Consider the following 19,752-nt stretch of genomic DNA (forward strand, 5'->3'; position numbering starts at 1 on the left):
ATTTTTCATTTTTATGTTCATCTATTTATTACTGGTTATAAAAATAAATAAAATTTAAAAAAATAAAAAAATATCTAATAATAACCAGAGCCTTGAAAACTTGATGCCCAAAAGTTTTTTAATTTATTTTAATTTTATTTAAAGAAGAAACTATAAACTAATTTTATTTATTGCAACTTAAAAATGTGAAAAATACAGAAACAAATAAAAAAATACAACCGCCAGTCTAAATCGGGTAATTGATTAAAATTTGAGGACTTAAAAAATATAATTATATTTAGAACTTTCATCAATTACTGGAGTAACATTTAATAGTGAAAGAAATGAAAAAGATAATGGAGGAGGTTTAGTAGGTTTATTAAATATGTATGGAATGTCTTTATCAAGTGGACTTGTGGGAGAAATATTTATTGTGATTTATGTAAAAACTTTGGGTGTTAAAACAATTTCTCTCCCATTCAAATCGTCAATGTCAGTGACCACACTTAAATCTTTGATTTATACCAAAGAAGGGATTGAAGTAAATCAACAAGCTTTAGTATTTGCTGGTAAACCAATGGAAGATTGTAAATCAATATCAGATTACTATATCCATAAAGAAAGTACAATACACTTGTCATTAAGATTATGTGGTGGAAATATTCAAGGATTACAAATTGATGAAAAATATTTTTCACCAAAATTCAACGGTGATTTTACAAAGATCATTAAGTATCTTTGTTAAATCACATTACCACAACCTAACCATTTATCACCTTCTTTATCTATTAAATTTGAAAAATTTAATGCGCATAAAGAACAGTTCTTTAAAGAAGGCGATAAATGGTTAGGTTGTGGTAATGTAGATGGAGAATGGCCAGTTTCATATCACGGTACTGGTAAACATGAATCAAAAAGTATTGCTGAAAATGGTTACAATTTATCCAGAGGCAGAAATTTCTCTTTTGGCCATGGTATTTACTCAACACCATCAATTAAATGCGCTGAAAGTTATGCAAAATCATTTGATCATGGAGGATCTACTTATTTAGTCGTATTCCAAAATCGTGTCAATCCGAAAACATTAATTAAAATCCCAAAATCTATAACTGGAAATGAAGAATTTTGGATTTCACCAAAAGATATAGATATTAGACCATATGGTTTTTGTATTAAAAAAAAAATCAATTAAATTTAAAAGTAAAAACAATACAAATAAATAAAATAACTAATTTTACAATAAAAATAAATAAAGGTTTTTCTCTTTTATTTTTTATTTTTTTTTTTCCAAACATAAAGGTTTTTTATTATATTTTTTTAAATTTTAAAATATAAATTGAATTTAAGTAGTTATTTCTAAAATAAAATTTGAGTGGTTTATTCTTCCATAATCTTGACCTTCACTCTATGTTTTTTTTATATCTCTAATGGTTTAATCTACATTTTTTATTTGTGGTTATTTTTGATATTTTAGGAGCCAGACCATAATCTAAATATAGATTTAGATTTTCAAGAGTTGAATTTTGATTTAACATTGTTGCCATTTTTGAAATTAAAAATTCAGAACTAAAATAATCTCCTAAATTGATTGAAAGTGTTTTAATAGTTTTATTATTTGAAAATGAATCTATGAAATCATTTAAAAAACCATTATCAAGTTCAAATTGATCGTGTTTTGTATCACAATCATGACAATCAGCATTAAAAATCGATAACTCTGTAATTGTTGTATTACTCCCCATTAATTTGACACATTCATTCCATAGTTGCAATGAATATGATGGTAATGTCATGGTAAATGGGCAAGGAGATTGTTCATCTTCATTTATAGTTTGATCAAAATTTTCAAAATCGATATGATGTTGATGTTGATGTTGATGTTGATGTTGATGTTGATGTTGATTGAAATCAGTGTATAACTTTGATAGTGAATAAAAATTTACAAAAATTTTTAGTGTATGAATATTTGGTGCTTTTAAAAATCTATAAAGTGAATATAATGGTATATAGTCATTATTAATTCTAACACTTTCAAAATGTTTATTTGATTTTGAAATAGAATGATATTGTAAAAAATGTGTTGGAAATCTAAAATTAAATCTTAATGATTTAAAATTTAATTTTGAAATTATATCTGTATAAACAAATTTAAAGCGATCATCAATTTCATATTGAACAGTAACACTAATATTATCACTTTTAAATGTTAATGCTTGAGTATGGTTTATTTCATTTGGCATTCTATCTTTTTCAAGGTTTCTTGGAGGACCTAAATTTAAATCGAAATTTACAACTATATCATCTCTTAATTTATTTAAATAATTTAATCTCCAAAAAGAACCGCCAAACCATGAATCGAAATAATTTACAATTGTAATTGATTCCAATCCTTCATGTGCATTAATTTCACCAACAACCTCATCACTAATATCAATTATTGAAATACATAATATCTTTATTATTTGTATATTCATTATTTTGTATTTATTAATGTCACTACTAATAAAACCTCTACTGTAAGGGAAATGATAATAATTACTGAATATTTTTTGACACATTGTAAACCAATTCCAATTGACCAATGGAAAACTCATAAAGGGAATTTGGCCATTATAAATAAAATAGAAATTAGAAGGAAAACTTCCACTTTCACTATAAATAAATTGTAATATATATTTTTGAATTAAAATTGGTAGAATAACAATTTTTTTATTTAAATTTCTACCAACTCTCAAATTCCTATGTTTGCCTCTATCGAATTTACCCATTTTCTTGTACTGAGGTTGACTGGTGAGAATTTTTTTTTTTGTTAATTGATAAATAAAAAAAATAAAAAATGAAAAAAATAAAAAAATAATAAAAATATTGATGATCATATTGAGTGTTGTTGAGGATATTTTTGTAAAAAAAAAAAATTGATGATATAGTATTAAATTTTAAAAATCAAAATTTTTGATATCGAAAAAAAAAAAAAAAGAAAAAAAAAAAGAAAAAAAAAAAATGTTTGAATTCGTTTTTTTTTTTATATATTATATCATTTTGTGAATTTTAGGGTACTCTTTTTCTATTCTAAATCCATATTAAAAACAAATAAAATTAAATTATTTTTTTTTTTCCTAAGTGTCAATTTGGTATAAAAAAGTAGAATTAGATTGTTAAAACAATTTAAAATTTTTTTTATTTTTTTTATTACCTTTTTATCTTGATTTTTACAAGCCATAAAAAAAAAAAAAAAAAAAAAAAAAAAAAGAAAAAATATTTCTAATTAAATAAAAAAATATTATAGATTATAATTTTTCTTTTTTTTTTTTTTTTACTTTTCTCATTTGGCAGTCAACTTTATTATTTTTTATTTTTTATTTTTTCAATAATAACTAACAATACTAATAATAGTGCCTCGGCAAATAAAAAAAAAAATTTATATTTTTTCATACCCACCACTGTGGTAAAGTGTGGTAATAAAAAAAAAAAAATAAAACAATAAATTTGACCCAACTATTATTTTAGTTAAATCATACATCGATTTTTTTTTTGTAATATGAGAAACCTCATTGGAATATAAATAATCCATTTTGACAATATATTTTATTTATAAATTTTTCTTTTTTATTTTTTTTTTTTAATAATTTTATTAACTTTTTAATATTTTTTTATTTCAATTATATTTAACTTATATAATTTAAAAATAGTTTTACCTAAAAAAAATAAAAAAGAAAATTATTTTATTTTATTTTATTTTATTTTATTTTATTTTATTTTAATTTAATTTATTTTTTTTTTTCAATCAATTTAAAATAATAAAAAAAAAATATATTTTTAATTAAATTTAAAAAGATTCTTTTTTATATTTTAACCACCAACTCAATAAAAAAAAAAAAAATTATAATAATAACTATAATTTTATTATTAATTAAACAACACATACGAAGAATTTAGAAAAATTTTATTATAATTCTCTTTTTTAATTTTATTTTTTTTTTTAATTTTAATTTTTTTTTTTTTTTTCTTTTTTTTTTTTTTTTTTCTTTTTTTTCAAAAATACGCAAACAAAAAAAAAAAAAAAAGATATTTTATCACACACAAAATTCATTAACACAAATAATATATATATAATTTTATACTATGAATATACATAAACAATAAACATTATCAAATAATTGTATTCTTTCTTCTTTTACTCCTTCATCCCTCTATATTATTTTTTTTTCTTTTTTTCTTTTTTTTTTTTTTTTTTTACACATTAATTAAAAAAAAAAAAGTTAGCAAAAAAAAAAAAAAAAAAAAAAAAAAGTGGAAAATGCCCATAATGAATCAAAACAATACACAATATAGGACTTCACCATATGATAAAGAGGGACAAAAACATCAACAACAACAACAACAACAACAACAACAACAACAACAGCAACAAGAACAACATAAAGAAGAGGAACTATACTCACCTATTCAATCTCCAATACAAAAATCAATGCATATCGATAGTAATACTACCAATAGCTCTGATACTGATCCATCAGTCTATCAATTACTTCAAACATCAATTCAATTAATTTATCAAACTAGATCTTCATCCGATCATAGTCATTTACAACAACAACAACAACAACAATCCTATTTATCACCCAATCAAAACAATAATACCACATCAAATCAATTACATTCATTTGTACCTGATGTTTTTAATATTAAAAGTTTTGAAGGTGGTTTATTTCAATCGAAAACTTTAAATCCTAATGATTTAGGTGAATACAGAGATAAAGATGTAAGTAAACATTATATATTATTTATTAAAAACTAAATAAAGAAAGAAACAAAGAAAGAGACAGAGATAGAAATAAATTTTTAACAATTTTATTATCATTCACCTTTAATATAGATTCATTTAGAATATGTTGAAATAAATGAAATCAATAGAGATTTAACACTTTGGTGTGAACATATTTTATCTAGTCCTTTAAAAATCGATATATTCCTTTGTACATATAATTCTGAAACTAACGAATTTAAACATTCACTCTTAGAGAGATGGATGTTTACTTTTACCCCAATTGACTTTAATCAACAATTTAATAAAAACCTTTTAATTTCATCACCTTCATTAACTTTAAATAACAACACTGTAAATATATTAACTCCAACATCAACACCTTTAACAACTTCATCATCATCACCATCATCTTCAACTATTATATCAAATGATAATGGTGAAAATAATAATAAAAATAATAATAAAAATAATAGCAATAATGATAATATAAATAATAATAATAATAATATACCATTATTTAGTTTATCACCATTATCACCACCAAATCATGGTAAAACTAATATTAATTATAGTGGTTATAATGATAATAATAATGATTTAAACTCATCAATGTTAATTAAATCACTTTATTATGTTTTATCATCAATGCCATTATACCAATGCTTAAAGAAACAACAACAAATGGGTTCATCAACGATGGTGCCACAATTACCAAAGATCAAGTATGGGGTTTCTCAAAATTTTCCACCACCATTCAATTACAAACCCGAAGAATTCACTCATTTGGTTAAATTAAATTTCCCACCACATGAAACTTCTAAAGGTTCAATTTCATTAACCGTTCAGTTCCCAAATACACCAATGCCAATTATTGATGGTTCATCAAGTTCAATAGTTATTTATCCATCTAGATCTTGTTCTTCAAATTTACTTTGTCATTGTCAACCTATAAATACTACAACTACAACTTCCAATAGCAACAATAATAATTTACCTTCATTAGCATCATTAATACAACAAAAATCAAAAAATAGTAAATCAAAATCACATTCTAGTACTACATCTCTTTCATCATTACTTGCAAATAATGCAAATATATCTTCTTCAACATGTTTGTCAAATAAAAAATCACAATCAACATCACCTTCATCAGCACCAATTTCAATTCCAAAATCCTCACCATCTTCCCCATCTCTAATGAATAGTAATAATAATAGCAATAGCAACAACAATGGTATCAATATTCTAGCAAATACAAGTGAAAATAATAATATTAATAATACAAATAATAATATTAATATTAATATTAATAATAATAAAAATAGTAATAATAATAATATAAACATATCACCAATGAAAATAAATGGTAAATATGATCAACAAAGTCAACATTATTATCAACAATCACTTACTCCACCTCATTTTTCTCCAGTTCAATTTAAATCATTCCCATTCTCACCTACTAGCCCACCACTTCATTCATTTAGTTTATTAAATTCTCCAAATAAGAGTGGTTCAAGTACTATTTCACCTCCATCCTCTCCTTATAGAAATGGTCATAGAAGAACTCTATTTTTTGATGGATTATCTCCTTCATCAATTTCCAATAGTGGTAGTGGTAGTTTTAACTTTTTATCTTCACCAAGTAATAGTATGAATAGTAAATACAAATCACCATCATCAATAAATATGGTTCATGATGCTTTTGGGTATAATAGCAACTATAATAATGGTTTTATGTCATTTGGATCATTTCAAGAATCACTCCTAACTGGAAATATGTCAAATACACCATCAACAATGTTTGATGGTTATCTTGCCGATTTAGGAGTTAGTGGTAAAGATTATATTCCTCCTCATAAGAAAATTCCATTCTCTTCAATCTACTATCATGTTGATCATGATACACCCTATGTGGCCGATATTGATCTTGGTGATAAAGGATTTAGAGTACCAGCCAAAGGTTTAATACAATTAACACTCTTTAATCCCTTCAATACTCCAATCAAAACTTTTTTAGTTGACTTTAATCTCACTGATATGGGTTCTGATACTAAAACTTTTATAAGACAAAAAATTATATCATTTAATCAAAATAATAATAATAATAATAATAATAATAATAATAATAATAATAATAATAATAATAATAATAATAGTAATAGTAATAATAATAATAATAATAACAATAATCAAATTAACAATAATGAAAATAATAATTTAGCAACATCATTAAGTTCATTAAATATTAATAATAATAATAATAATAATAATATTAATAATAATTTTAATAATAATAATCAAAATATATTAAAATATGCTATTCATCTTAGATTTATATGTGTGAAAAAAAGAAAATACTATTTATATAAAAATATTAGAGTTGTTTTTCCAAATAGAATGCCAGATGAAATGGAAAAATTAAAAATTATTTACGAATACCCACCAGAACCAAAATATTTCCCTTTTCATAAATAAATTTTAAATATATATATATTTATATAAATAAATTTGAAGAAAAAAAAAAAAAAAAAAATTAATAATCAATCATTTTTGAACAATGTTTTTTCATTGTCCATTTATCTTATTTTTTGTTTTTATTTTTTTACTTTTTTTGTTTTATTTTTTTATTTTTTTATTATTTTATTTTTTTTTTTTTTTTTTTTTTTTTTATTTTTTTTTTTTTTCAATTTTTTATTTTTTATTTTTTTTTTTTTTTTATTTTTTTTTTTTTTTTTTCAATTTCATTTCAATACTTTTTTTTTTTTCATCATCACAGATTATCATTTTTTTTTATTTTATTAATTTTTTTTTTATTTGTATATTTATAAAGAAAAAGGAGGAAAATATATTGTATATATTTTTTGTAGAATAAATAAATTATAGAAATGTTATCATCAGCATTAAAATTAACTAAAAAAGTTTGCTCAACCAAATCAAATGGATTAATTAGAAGTTTTTCAACACAAACTCAAAGTAGAGATTATGCAGTTGTAGATCATACATATGATGCAATTGTTGTTGGTGCAGGTGGTGCAGGTCTTAGAGCAGCCTTAGGTTTAACAGAAAAAGGTTACAAGACAGCATGTATCACTAAATTATTCCCAACTCGTTCCCATACAGTCGCAGCACAAGGTGGTATTAATGCTGCTTTAGGAAATGCAGATCAAGATGATTGGAGATGGCACGCATATGATACAGTAAAGGGAAGTGATTTTTTAGGTGATCAAGACGCCATTCATTACATGTGTAAAGAAGCAGTTCCAACCGTTTTAGAATTAGAACAATATGGTGTACCATTCTCACGTATGGATGATGGTCGTATCTATCAAAGAGCATTCGGTGGTCAAAGTAAAAATTTTGGTAAAGGTGGTCAAGCAACTCGTTGTTGTGCTGCTGCAGATCGTACAGGTCATGCTCTCTTACACACTCTCTATGGTCAAGCCGTTAAACATAACACAAAATTCTTCATTGAGTATTTTGTAACTGATCTCATTATGGAAAATGGGGATTGCCGTGGTGTCGTTGCCATCAACTTGGAAGATGGTACCATTCATCGTTTCAGATCACATGCTACCGTCATTGCAACCGGTGGTTATGGTAGAGCCTATTTCTCTGCAACCTCTGCTCACACTTGCACTGGTGATGGTAATGCTATGGTCATTAGAGCTGGTCTCCCATGTCAAGATTTAGAGTTTGTTCAATTCCATCCAACTGGTATCTATGGTAGTGGTTGTTTAATCACCGAAGGTGCTCGTGGTGAAGGTGGTTATCTCCTCAATAGTTCCGGTGAACGTTTCATGCCTCGTTATGCCCCATCCGTAGCCGATTTAGCCTCTCGTGATGTCGTCTCTCGTTCTGAAACCATGGAAATTAGAGAAGGTCGTGGTGTTGGTCCAGAAAAGGATCATTGTCTCCTCAATCTCACCCATCTTTCACCAGAGATTATCGATGAACGTCTTCCAGGTATTAGAGAGACCGCTATGATTTTCGCTGGTGTCGATGTCACCAAAGAACCAATTCCAGTCATTCCAACCGTTCATTACAATATGGGTGGTATTCCAACCAACTACAAAGGTCAAGTCATCACTCAAGTCGATGGTAAAGATAAATTAGTCAAAGGTCTTTATGCCGCCGGTGAATCTGCTTGTGTCTCTGTCCATGGTGCCAATCGTTTAGGTGCCAACTCTCTATTGGATATCGTTGTCTTTGGTAGAGCTGTAGCCAATGAAATCGAAAATACCCTCGCCAAGGATACCCCACACAAACCATTACCACCAAATGCTGGTGAAGAATCAATTGCAAATATTGATGCCATTCGTTTCTCTAATGGTACTCGTTCAACCGCTGAAATTCGTTTAGAGATGCAAAAGATTATGCAAAGAAATGCTGCCGTCTTTAGAGATGGTCAAGTCTTAAAGGAAGGTGTTGAATTAATTGATAAATGTGCTCGTTCACTCATAAATGATCTCAAAACCACCGATCGTACCATGATTTGGAATACCGATTTAATCGAATCATTAGAACTCCAAAATCTTATGACTCAAGCCGTCCTCACTATGCACTCTGCTGAAGCACGTAAAGAAAGTCGTGGTGCTCATGCTCGTGAAGATTACAAAGAAAGAGATGATGCCAACTGGATGAAACATACCTTATCCTATTTAGATGTTAATACTGGTAAAGTTACCCTTAACTATCGTCCAGTAGTTTCTGAAACTTTAGATCAATCTGAAATGGAAACTATTAAACCATTCAAGAGAGTTTATTAAAGAGAGAAAAAAAAAAAAAAACAATAATACCAAAAAAGAACAAATTTATAAATATAAAACCACCATCAATAATTTTAAAAAAGATTTTTTCAAATATAATTATATTTCAAAAAAGAAAAAAAAAAAAAAAAAAAAACTTAATCTTTCACAAATACTTAAAAATATATTGTAAAAACAAAAAAAAATAATAAAAGAAAAATAATAATAAAAATATATAAAATAATTTATTTTAATTATAAAAAAAAAATATATATACATATTTGGTTATTTGTTGGATTATTTTTAAAATTTTTTTTTTTTATTATTACTTTTTTTATTTTTTTTTATTTCTTTTGCTATATGTTCGTTATTATACTTGGTAACTATTAAAATATTTTATATCTATTATTTATGAAAGTTTAATTTCTTCATATGGTCTATCTTTTGGATTTTCTTTTTCAATAACAACTTCCCTTTTTATTCTTTCAGCTTCATCTTGTTCTGATTTCTTTATTTTTCTATATAAATATCTATAAATTTTTGAATAAATTAATAAATTAATAAATTTTCAAATTAACGCCTGATGACAATAATTGTTTTATATATATATAAATTGATGAAAGATCATAACATATTTCTTATTATAAAGTATTAAAAATGATCTTACTCGTCATATTGACAACCTTCGTATGCATGTTTTTCATCCATGCATTTCCATGGTGCATAATAAGTTGAAACTCTGCAATCATTGAGTGGAATTAATAAATGTGCACAATAATCTCTAAAACTTAATGGAAGATTCTTGTCTTCACATTGTTGTTGAGTTGCAATCATTTTTCTGCTACCATCTGCATTAAAAGTTGATTCTGGTGCATGTCCTGTCATTTTTTATTTTTATTATTATTATTTATATATGTATTTATTTTTGAATTTATGTTTGATTTACAAATAATATTTATTGCTATTTAACTATATACACCTCTTCTTTAATTTTGAAAAGGTTTAAATGTACACAAAAAACTATGAACGATTGTAATAGTAATTTTAAAAAAAAATAAAAAAAAATAAAAAAAAATAAAAAATAAAAAATTTTCACTTTTTTCATCAATCTTTTTTTTTTTTTTGAAAAAACAAAAAAAAAAAAAAACAAAAATAAAAAAAAAATTAAATTTTATTTTACACTGTCTTGATATTTTTTTTTTTTTTTTTTTTTTTCTTAATTAACTTTATAAATATTTTAAAATATTATTTAGTTATCTAAATTTCTGATCACTGATCCTTCTCCCTTTATTTCGGTACTCTGGAATTGGGTTAGTTGCTGAAGGAAATATTTTCCATTATTTCGGCTATTTTGGTTAGAAGAAAAAGCTCTATTCATTAGACTTGCTTTATATAGGTCTAATTGGTCAGTTGCGACTGAAAAAAGGAAGAGAAAAAAATAAAACAAAATAAAATAAAAAGTAAATAAAATAAATTTAAAGTAAATTAAAATAAAATAAAATAAAATAAAGTAAATAAAATAAATTAAATTAAAAATTACAATTAGTAAATGATTTAATTTATATTATTTTAGTTATTTTTAAATTACCTCTAAATCTATTCATTTTATTTATCAATTGATTGTTAAATAAAAAAAAAATAAAAAAAAAAAAAAAAAATTGGAATTCTATTTTATATTAAATCACAAATATTTACATTTTAAAAAACAATAAAAAACAATAAAAAACAATTAAGACAGAAATAATTAAAAAAAAAAAAAAAAAAAAAAAAAAAAAAATAAGATATTATTGTTAAACTAGCATTTCGTTTAGAATGTATTAATATAATTTATATATTTTTAATGAGGTGGTAAATTTGGGCAATACCTAACTTCTGCATTCTATTATTGGCATTTGTATTTCCTAATTAAGTTTGTTTCACTAAAAAAAAAAAACAAGGAAAAAAATTAATTTTTTTTTAATTAAAGGGAAATTTTGATATGGGTTTTTGATAAAGGTAACAGTCTTTTATCAATTGCTCATCAAAAAATAAATAAATAAAAAAAAATAAAAAAAAACAAATAAAAATTCAAAATAAATATTATTCTTTGATTTCCCACACATTGTCATTTAATGTTAGAGTTTATTGTAGTTTGGTTTTATTATTTTTTTTACAAATTATATTAACAAGATATGGTGAGACAATGACGTTTTTTTTTTTTTTTAAATTAATAATAGTGCGGAGAATTCAATAAAAAATACAATTATTAAATCTATTTAAAGTAAACTTCAATTTTTTATTTTTTATTATTTTTAGGTATAAAGAGTTTGATAAATTTATTTTTTACTTATAATTAACTTAATTCTATTTCACAAAAACTGGTCTAATTTTATTTTTATTTTACATAGTAGTATGTTGAGTATATTGTTGGTGATAATTATTATTATTATTAATATTATTATTAATATTATTATTAATATTATTAATATTATTATTATAGTAATTATTATTATTATTATTATTATTATTATTATTATTATTATTATTATTATTATTATTATTATTATTATTATTATTATTATTATTATTATTATTATTATTATTATTATTATTATTATTATTATGATTATTATGATTATGATTATGATTATGATTATGATTATGATTATGATTATGATTATGATTATGATTATGATTATGATTATGATTATGATGATGATTATTATTATGATTATGATTATTAAGATTATGATTATGATTATGATTATTATTATTATGATTATGACTATTATTATAATTATTATTATTATTATTAATATTATTAGTATTAGTATTATTATTATTATTATTATTATTGTTATTGTTGTTATTAATATTATTATTATTAATATTATTATTATTATTATTAATATTATTATTATTATTATTATTATTATTATTATTATTATTATTATTATTATTATTATTATTATTATTATTATTATTATCGAAATTTTGTTTGAACAAAGCATAATTGGTTTCTAAGTTATCAAAGTGTTCTCTAAAACAGATGAATCCAGTTTCACTTTTAAGATCATAATATACATTGAAACATTCAACAAAGAATTGAGTTTTTGGTTGTGCTCTGCTTTTGTAGTGTTTTGGATATTTTTTAAAAAAACGACGATCTTGTGTAAACCATGGATGATTCAAAGCTTCTTTGATTGTTATTCTATGTTCTGGGTCAATCACTAATAATCTTCTCACTAAATCTTTAGCATAGTTTGAAATTTTTGCCCATTTCTTTGATGTGAAGCCAAGGTTACCATTTATAAATGAATGGTATAAATCTCTGCAATCAACAATAAATGGTTTATATTTACATAATCTATTATTTTTTTTAAAAAAAAAAAAAAAAAATTAAAAAATTATTAAATAAATCAAATCTATATATATTTATATATTACATACGATAAATATAAAGTTACACCGATTGACCATAAATCACAAGATTTACCATAACCATTTGAAAAGAAATTGTTTGCAATTACTTCAGGTGCAAAGAAAAGTGGTGTACCACAAAAAGTTTGAAGATATTGAGATTCTTCAACGAAAGAAGATAAACCAAAATCTGTAATTTTGATTGAAAATCCTTGTTTAAATTCATTATATAAAATATTCTCTGGTTTTAAATCTCTATGAACAATGCCTAAATTATGAAGATAGTTAAAACCTAGTAATAATTGTTTACATATTCTTTTTATATCATCTTCATCAACACATCTTTTTCTAAGTAAATTTGATAAATCATTAGTTGCTCTATAAATTTTATAAATATATATTTTTGTTAGTAAAATTTTAAAAAAATAAATAAAGATATATATATATATATATATATATATATATATGTATATCTTACAGTTCAACAATAAAAAAGCAATCGGTACTTGAAAAAACAATATCAAAAAATTCAATAACATTTCTATGTTTTATATTCTTGAGGGCATTGTATTCTTTTGAAACCAATTCCATAGATTTACTGGTAGAGCCATTCTTTAGAAGGTCAATATGTTTGATAGCAACTCTTTTACCATTTAATTTGTATAGGCCTTCATAAACGATACCATAACCACCAGATCCTATTTCTTTTACAAAGTAATAATCTCTTAATGCACAATTTTTATTTTCAATTCTTGCATTATCATAGGCAGTCCTTAGTTTTTTATAATCCAGATTTTCATTGAGATTATTGACGTTATCCTTTATATCCAAAATAAAGTTGAATTGAAATTCACTTTCAAAAATGAATTTTAAATCACCACTTGGATGGCCAAGAGACAAAATGTCATCTGATCTAAGTATTCTAGTCTTACCATTACCAATTAATTCGCCATTGATATATGAACCATTAGAGCTTATATCATGAACAATAAGCATGCCAAAGTTTTTATGACAATCTGTTTTATCCTTACACAATGGTATATGCTTTAAACAAGTTAAATTGTCAGCTCTATAGATTTCGCAATGTTTACCACTAATTGTTAAATAATTATCAATTAATCTTGCATCACATGAACTACTTCTTCCAACTACAATTCTATCTTCTCGTTTAAGATTAAGATTAATTGGAATATGTGATGCATTAATTGGTATTAGCCTTCCTAAATTAACTGGAACCTCAACTGGTGGTTGTGTTGGTGGAAGTTGTGATGATTGTGATGATTGTGATCCTATTATTTGTTGAGATTGTTGTTGTTGTTGTTGTTGTTGTTGTTGTTGTTGTTGTTGTTGTTGTTGTTGTTGTTGTTGTTGTTGTTGTTGTTGTTGTTTTTTTTTTTGTTGTAATGAATTGAAATGTACATTTGGAGAGTTTGTTTGTTGTGATGATTGACCTAATTGATTTGTATGGGTATTTGATTGAGATGAAATATAAATATATTCAGGTGATGTTTTTGTTTGGGATAGTCTTGAAATTGGTGATTTAAAACCTGATCTCAATAAAGGTCTGGATTGTGATGATCTTGATTGTAATGCACGTGATCTTATATGTTGTTGTTGACTTTCTTCCTCCTCCTCCTCATCATCATCATCATCGTCATCATCATCATCATCATCCTCATCCTCATCATCATCGTCATCATTTTCTTGTTCATAATCTTCATAATCTTCTTCTCCTTCTTCTCCTTCATTATATACGAAATCTTCATAATTATCATAACCATCATAATCATCATAGTCATCATCATCTTCTTGTGGTTGTTGTTGTTGTTGTTGTGTTTGTTGTTGTTGTTGTTGTTGTTGTTGTTGTTGTTGTTGTTGTTGTTGTTGTTGTTGTTGTTGTTGTTGTTGTTGTTGTGTTTGTTGTTGTTGTGGTTGACATTGTTGTTGTTGTTGTTGTTGTTGTTGTTGTTGTTGTTGTTGTTGTTGTTGTTGTTGTTGTTGTTGTTGTTGTTGTTGTTGTTGTTGTTGTTGTTGTATTGGTTGAGGTAAACATATATCCTGTAAAGATGTTACTTGCGAAGAGGGAACGAAATCATCATTTTGAGATTGAAAGAAACGTTTTTGAGAAGAAGGAATTTGAGAAGAAGGAATTTGTGAAAATGAGAATTGTGACTTTTGTGAAGATTGATTTTGTGAAGATGGAATTTGTGAAGAGTGAATTTGTGAAGATGGAATTTGTGAAGATTGAATTTGTGAGGATGGGATTTGTGAAAATGAAATCTGTGAAGAGGAAGATTTTTGTGAATATGATCTTTGTGAGGATACTCTTTGTGAATATGAGTTTTGTGTAGAATGGATAAAATCATCATATAATGGATTTTGGGAGAATTGAGAATTTTGAGAATTTTGAGAATGAATTTGTGGTGTAGAATATATGAAATCATATGATGAACTTTGACTTTGTTGTGATGAAAAGGTTGATTGTTGTTGTTGTGGTTGTTGTTGTGGTTGTTGTGGTTGTTGTGTGGAATAAATTTGTGAAGAATATAATTCATCACTATATGAGTTCTGAGTTTGTATGTCTTGAGACATTTTTAAAAATGTTTTTTTTTTTTCTTTTTTTAATTTTTTATTTGTAAAATGTGGGGTGTGAGTGCAAAATAAATATAAAAAAAAAAAAAAAAAAAAAAAATTTGAAAAAAAAAAAAAAAAAAAAAAAAAAAAAATAAGTGAAATTAAAAAAAAAAAATAAAATATTTTCTTCGAAAAATCGAGATGCAATCAAATAATAATTTTTAAAAGATTAGATCTCAAAAAAATAAAAAAAAAAAAAAAAAAATTTATTCTATTATTAGCCCTTCTTGTGTTGATCAATTCAAAAGAAAAAAAAAATCAAAACGAAAAAAAAAAAAATTTATTCTATTTTCGGACCATAATGCAAATTAAAAAAATTCAAAATGAAAAAAAAAACAAAACAATGTAGGAATTAACTTTCAAAAAAACTGCATATTAAAATAAAAATTAGACTCTTTAATGATTAAAATGAATATTTATTATATTTGTTATATATATTTTTTTTTTTAATTTTTTTCATTACTTTTTCTTTTGAGCCTGGAAAAAAGTGTATAAAAATATGTTTTTTTTTTTTTTATTAAGATTTTATTTATTTTATTTTATTTAATTTTATTTTATTTAATTTTATTTTATATTATTTTATTAATTTTTTTTTTTTTTTTTTTTTCATTTATTAAAAATTGAATACTTTTTTACAGTAATAGTAAGTTGAATTCTTTAAATTGAATTTTAATTTTTTTGGTTTGTTATTATTAAATAAATTTACAATATAATCAACATCAGTTATTGAGATATAATTATTTTGATAAAGGAATTCAACAATTTCCAAACGATCCTCTGAAATTAAGTCTGCAAAATTTTGATTTACAAGCTCTTCTAAATATTGTTTTCCAATTTTATTATCATGTAAAAATTGAGCAACTGAAAGATGACCTTTTAAAACTGAATGTTGTAACATTAGTTTTATCTTTTTTCTGAATTCTTCACAATTGTTTTTATAAGATTGTGATGATGATGATGATGGTGGTTGTGATGGTGGGGAACCATTATAATATTCATCAAATAATAAACCAATGAATTCAGTATCACCATTTTGAAGAATTAAATCATAGATTGTTGAATCAAATAAATGGAATTTAAAATTATCTTTATAGATTTGAAGGAATTCTATAGATCTACCACAAACATAATAAAGTATATCAATACCTTTACTAACTTTGTTTCTTAAGAATGGAGTATTTAAAATCCAATTAAACAATGGTAAATAATATTGTAATTGATTATTATTATGAAAGAATTGAATATCAAATGCAAATGGATTTTTTAATTTCTTAATTACAGCTTTTATAAGTTTAATTTGTTTTTCAATATCATCTTGATCTAAATTATCTGGTTTCTCTATAACATTATAACTTTTTAATGATGTATCAGATGCTGTATTATTTGAAGTTATTGTTGTTGTTGTAGAAGTAGTAGTAGTTGCACCACCAACACCATCAGCACCATCAAGACGATCAACACGATCAACACGATCAAGACGATCAACACGATCAAGACCATCAAGACGATCAACACTATCAACACGATCAACACGATCAACACCATCAACACGATCAAGACCATCAACACGATCAAGACTATCAACACGATCAACACGATCAACACTATCAACACCATCAAGACCATCAGCACGATCAAGACCATCAATACCATCAACACAATCAAGAAGATCAGGACCATCAACATGACCAACACGATCAACACCATCAGCAGTACCATCAACACGATCAACACCATCAGCAGCACGATCAACACGATCAACACGATCAACATGATCAACACGATCAACACCATCAATACCATCAACACAATCAAGAAGATCAGGACCATCAACATGACCAACACGATCAACACCATCAGCAGTACCATCAACTCCAGCAATATTAGTAGTAGTAGAATTTGTTGTTGTGGCTTGTAATTTTGAATTTGTTTCGGTTAAAGATTTTTTAGTTTTTAAAGAAAATGTAAATGTACATAAATCTGGAATATCAAATGATCTTGGATTTTGAATTACAAATAATAAACATCTTAATGATTGACAATCTTGGAAAGTGTAAGAGCATCTTAATGGAAATGGTGTAATTGTGAAACCACGAGTTTCTTCTTTTGAAATGAATGCAAGAATTAACTTTGACATTGAAACGAATAAATCCATTCTTCCATTAATAAACCATTCAGTATAGTCCCAATTACAAAAAATGGTTGATCTATCTGGTAACCAAGATTTTACATTTTCATCACCAGGATGATTCCATGGATAAGTATTGGTTTTTGAAGATAATTCAAATACAGTTTCCAATGTTTTAACTGATGAGATGTGTTTACAAAGATTTGCAAGTGGTAAAATCTCTCTAACGAATCTACTTGATTTTTGAGTATAATCAAAATAATGACCAAGATTATACCAACTTGAATAAATCTTTTCAGAATCATCATTAAGTATAGCGTTAATTAAAAAGAAGTATCTCAAAGCTTGAATGAATGGTGTTAGTACAAGTTTAGGATTTAAATGTCTATTATAATTATAATAAGAGTCACGTTTCAATTCTATGTATAATTGTTTGATTCTTTCTTCGTCAAATGGATTACCCTTTTCACATTTTCTAAATAACATAGTTTTCATATCAGATTCAGTAAGCATTTCAATAAGGCAAGGCACTGTGTCAACATAAGGATAAACCCAAATATCAAACATTTGATGGTCAGCATTCTCTAAAATACTAATTACAGTTTTGAAATCTAATCCAGAACTGTTGACATTTATTGTATTCCTTCCTATATTTCTATTGAAACTATCACTGATTTCAAATTTATTTTTAACTAATATATAATAATAATCTGGTGCTATAAAACTATTTGGAGTTTTATTCTTATATAGAAATGTTTTGAATGTATAAAACATTTCAATTAACTTTCTTGCATATTGGTCATTCTTTTTAATTAATTCAACAACTGGTTTTTCAAGATACTCTTTAGTGAAAATGTTGGGATTATTTTTAACAAATTGATCTAGTTGTAATTTATCTAATAGATAGTATGAAATATACCAAATTCGATGGTGATATGTCATATTTTCTGTATAAATACTTAAAACATCTAAATCAATTTCATTTTTGCTTCTACCTGATAAAAGAATTGAATCTGGTATTATAAAATTTCTCAATATAGAAATGGCATAACATGCATTCAATAATTGAGAAACATTGAAGTTTTGAACTAGTGGACACCCTCCAAAGAGTGAAATACAAACTAATTCATCTCCATCGATATCTTTAGTTTTGAATTTTAAATTATCTTGATTAATTTCATCAATTTTAATTAAAAGTTCATAGTAATCATTTAATTCAGTATTTGATAATTTCCAATTAAAAAGTGGTAATTTATTATCATCTAATAATAATTTTGTACCTTTTGTAATAGATCTATATAGTTTATTCAATGGAAAAAACAATTCAATATTTCTTCTTGAAATTAATTCTCCATCGTCTGGAAAATTTTTAACTTCAAGACCTAAAATAACTAATCTTGATTTTTTACGATTATATAGGTCTATCTTTTCTCTAACTTCTTCGGTTGGACGATAACTAGTATTATTTTTTAAAATATTGGTTAATTCAAGAAAATCATCAATATCATCATTTTTTAATTTGTATTCATTCTTGGTACCCATATTTTTCATTAAATAGTTGAATATCCAAATTGCGATTTTAATTTCACCTCTTGATAAAGATTTATAGAAATCTTTAATTGTAACTTGATAATTGAATGGGCTTTGCATTAATACCAATAATGCATCCAAGTTACCTGAACAACTTGCTTTTATTCCAATTAAATTAACAACTTCTGCTGATGATGTCAATGAACAGTGCTTTTTAAATTTCTTTAAAAATATGGTTTTGTATAATTCTGGATCTGAATCACCTTTAAAGAATTTCAATAATTTTGGAATTAAACCAGAATCAATTATATCACACGATTTCTCCGGTTCATATTCTATATACTCTAAATGATGATCATTCATAATCTTATATCTTAATATTGTTTTATAACCATTATTTATTAACCAACAAACATTATTCATCAATTGTAAACTATTCTTTGGGAACATATATTCTTTTGATAAATTAGATAAAATACTTTCAAAACAATTTGATGTCTTTATAACTTTCCAAAATAATATTTCAAATTGTTTTTGTTTTTCATCATCTTCTTTTAAACTTTCAA

At 24.4% G+C, this 19,752-nt stretch overlaps 8 protein-coding genes across 8 annotated transcripts in view; 3 read left to right on the top strand and 5 right to left on the bottom strand.

Moving 5' to 3' along the window:
* Window positions 1-364: 364 nt before the first annotated feature.
* DDB_G0280739 (hypothetical protein) lies at window positions 365-1,171 on the top strand (the record flags this gene model as incomplete). The annotated part of the gene is made up of 2 exons (XM_635974.1): window positions 365-689; window positions 816-1,171. The coding sequence occupies 2 exons, from the start codon at window positions 365-367 to the stop codon at window positions 1,169-1,171; spliced, it is 681 nt and encodes a 226-aa protein (XP_641066.1).
* A 232-nt stretch (window positions 1,172-1,403) lies between these two features.
* On the bottom strand, window positions 1,404-2,747 carry DDB_G0280591 (hypothetical protein; the record flags this gene model as incomplete). Its single annotated transcript, XM_635975.1, has 1 exon — window positions 1,404-2,747. The coding sequence occupies one exon, from the start codon at window positions 2,745-2,747 to the stop codon at window positions 1,404-1,406; it is 1,344 nt and encodes a 447-aa protein (XP_641067.1).
* Window positions 2,748-2,979: 232 nt separating this feature from the next.
* On the top strand, window positions 2,980-7,225 carry DDB_G0280593 (hypothetical protein; the record flags this gene model as incomplete). Its single annotated transcript, XM_635976.1, has 3 exons — window positions 2,980-3,020; window positions 4,312-4,741; window positions 4,856-7,225. The coding sequence occupies 3 exons, from the start codon at window positions 2,980-2,982 to the stop codon at window positions 7,223-7,225; spliced, it is 2,841 nt and encodes a 946-aa protein (XP_641068.1).
* Window positions 7,226-7,635: 410 nt separating this feature from the next.
* On the top strand, window positions 7,636-9,516 carry sdhA (succinate dehydrogenase; the record flags this gene model as incomplete). Its single annotated transcript, XM_635977.1, has 1 exon — window positions 7,636-9,516. One exon carries the CDS (start codon window positions 7,636-7,638, stop codon window positions 9,514-9,516), a length of 1,881 nt encoding a protein of 626 aa, XP_641069.1.
* A 388-nt stretch (window positions 9,517-9,904) lies between these two features.
* On the bottom strand, window positions 9,905-10,380 carry DDB_G0280595 (hypothetical protein; the record flags this gene model as incomplete). The annotated part of the gene is made up of 2 exons (XM_635978.1): window positions 9,905-10,025; window positions 10,163-10,380. 2 exons carry the CDS (start codon window positions 10,378-10,380, stop codon window positions 9,905-9,907), a joined length of 339 nt encoding a protein of 112 aa, XP_641070.1.
* A 364-nt stretch (window positions 10,381-10,744) lies between these two features.
* Window positions 10,745-11,099, bottom strand: DDB_G0280597 (hypothetical protein; the record flags this gene model as incomplete). Its single annotated transcript, XM_635979.1, has 2 exons — window positions 10,745-10,911; window positions 11,084-11,099. 2 exons carry the CDS (start codon window positions 11,097-11,099, stop codon window positions 10,745-10,747), a joined length of 183 nt encoding a protein of 60 aa, XP_641071.1.
* A 775-nt stretch (window positions 11,100-11,874) lies between these two features.
* Window positions 11,875-15,486, bottom strand: fhkB (FHA domain-containing protein; the record flags this gene model as incomplete). The annotated part of the gene is made up of 3 exons (XM_001134559.1): window positions 11,875-12,841; window positions 12,925-13,272; window positions 13,373-15,486. The coding sequence occupies 3 exons, from the start codon at window positions 15,484-15,486 to the stop codon at window positions 11,875-11,877; spliced, it is 3,429 nt and encodes a 1,142-aa protein (XP_001134559.1).
* Window positions 15,487-16,141: 655 nt separating this feature from the next.
* The window catches only part of DDB_G0294585 (hypothetical protein), a gene marked incomplete at both ends in the record, with an annotated part of 5,055 nt that continues 1,444 nt past the window's right edge, over window positions 16,142-19,752 (bottom strand). Inside the window, one exon of the mRNA XM_001134560.1 lies at window positions 16,142-19,752. This exon is cut by the window's right edge and continues 1,314 nt beyond it. Coding sequence (XP_001134560.1) covers window positions 16,142-19,752 — 3,611 coding nt within the window.

This window comes from Dictyostelium discoideum (assembly GCF_000004695.1).
Source record: "Dictyostelium discoideum AX4 chromosome 3 chromosome, whole genome shotgun sequence".
Taxonomy (NCBI): domain Eukaryota; phylum Evosea; class Eumycetozoa; order Dictyosteliales; family Dictyosteliaceae; genus Dictyostelium; species Dictyostelium discoideum.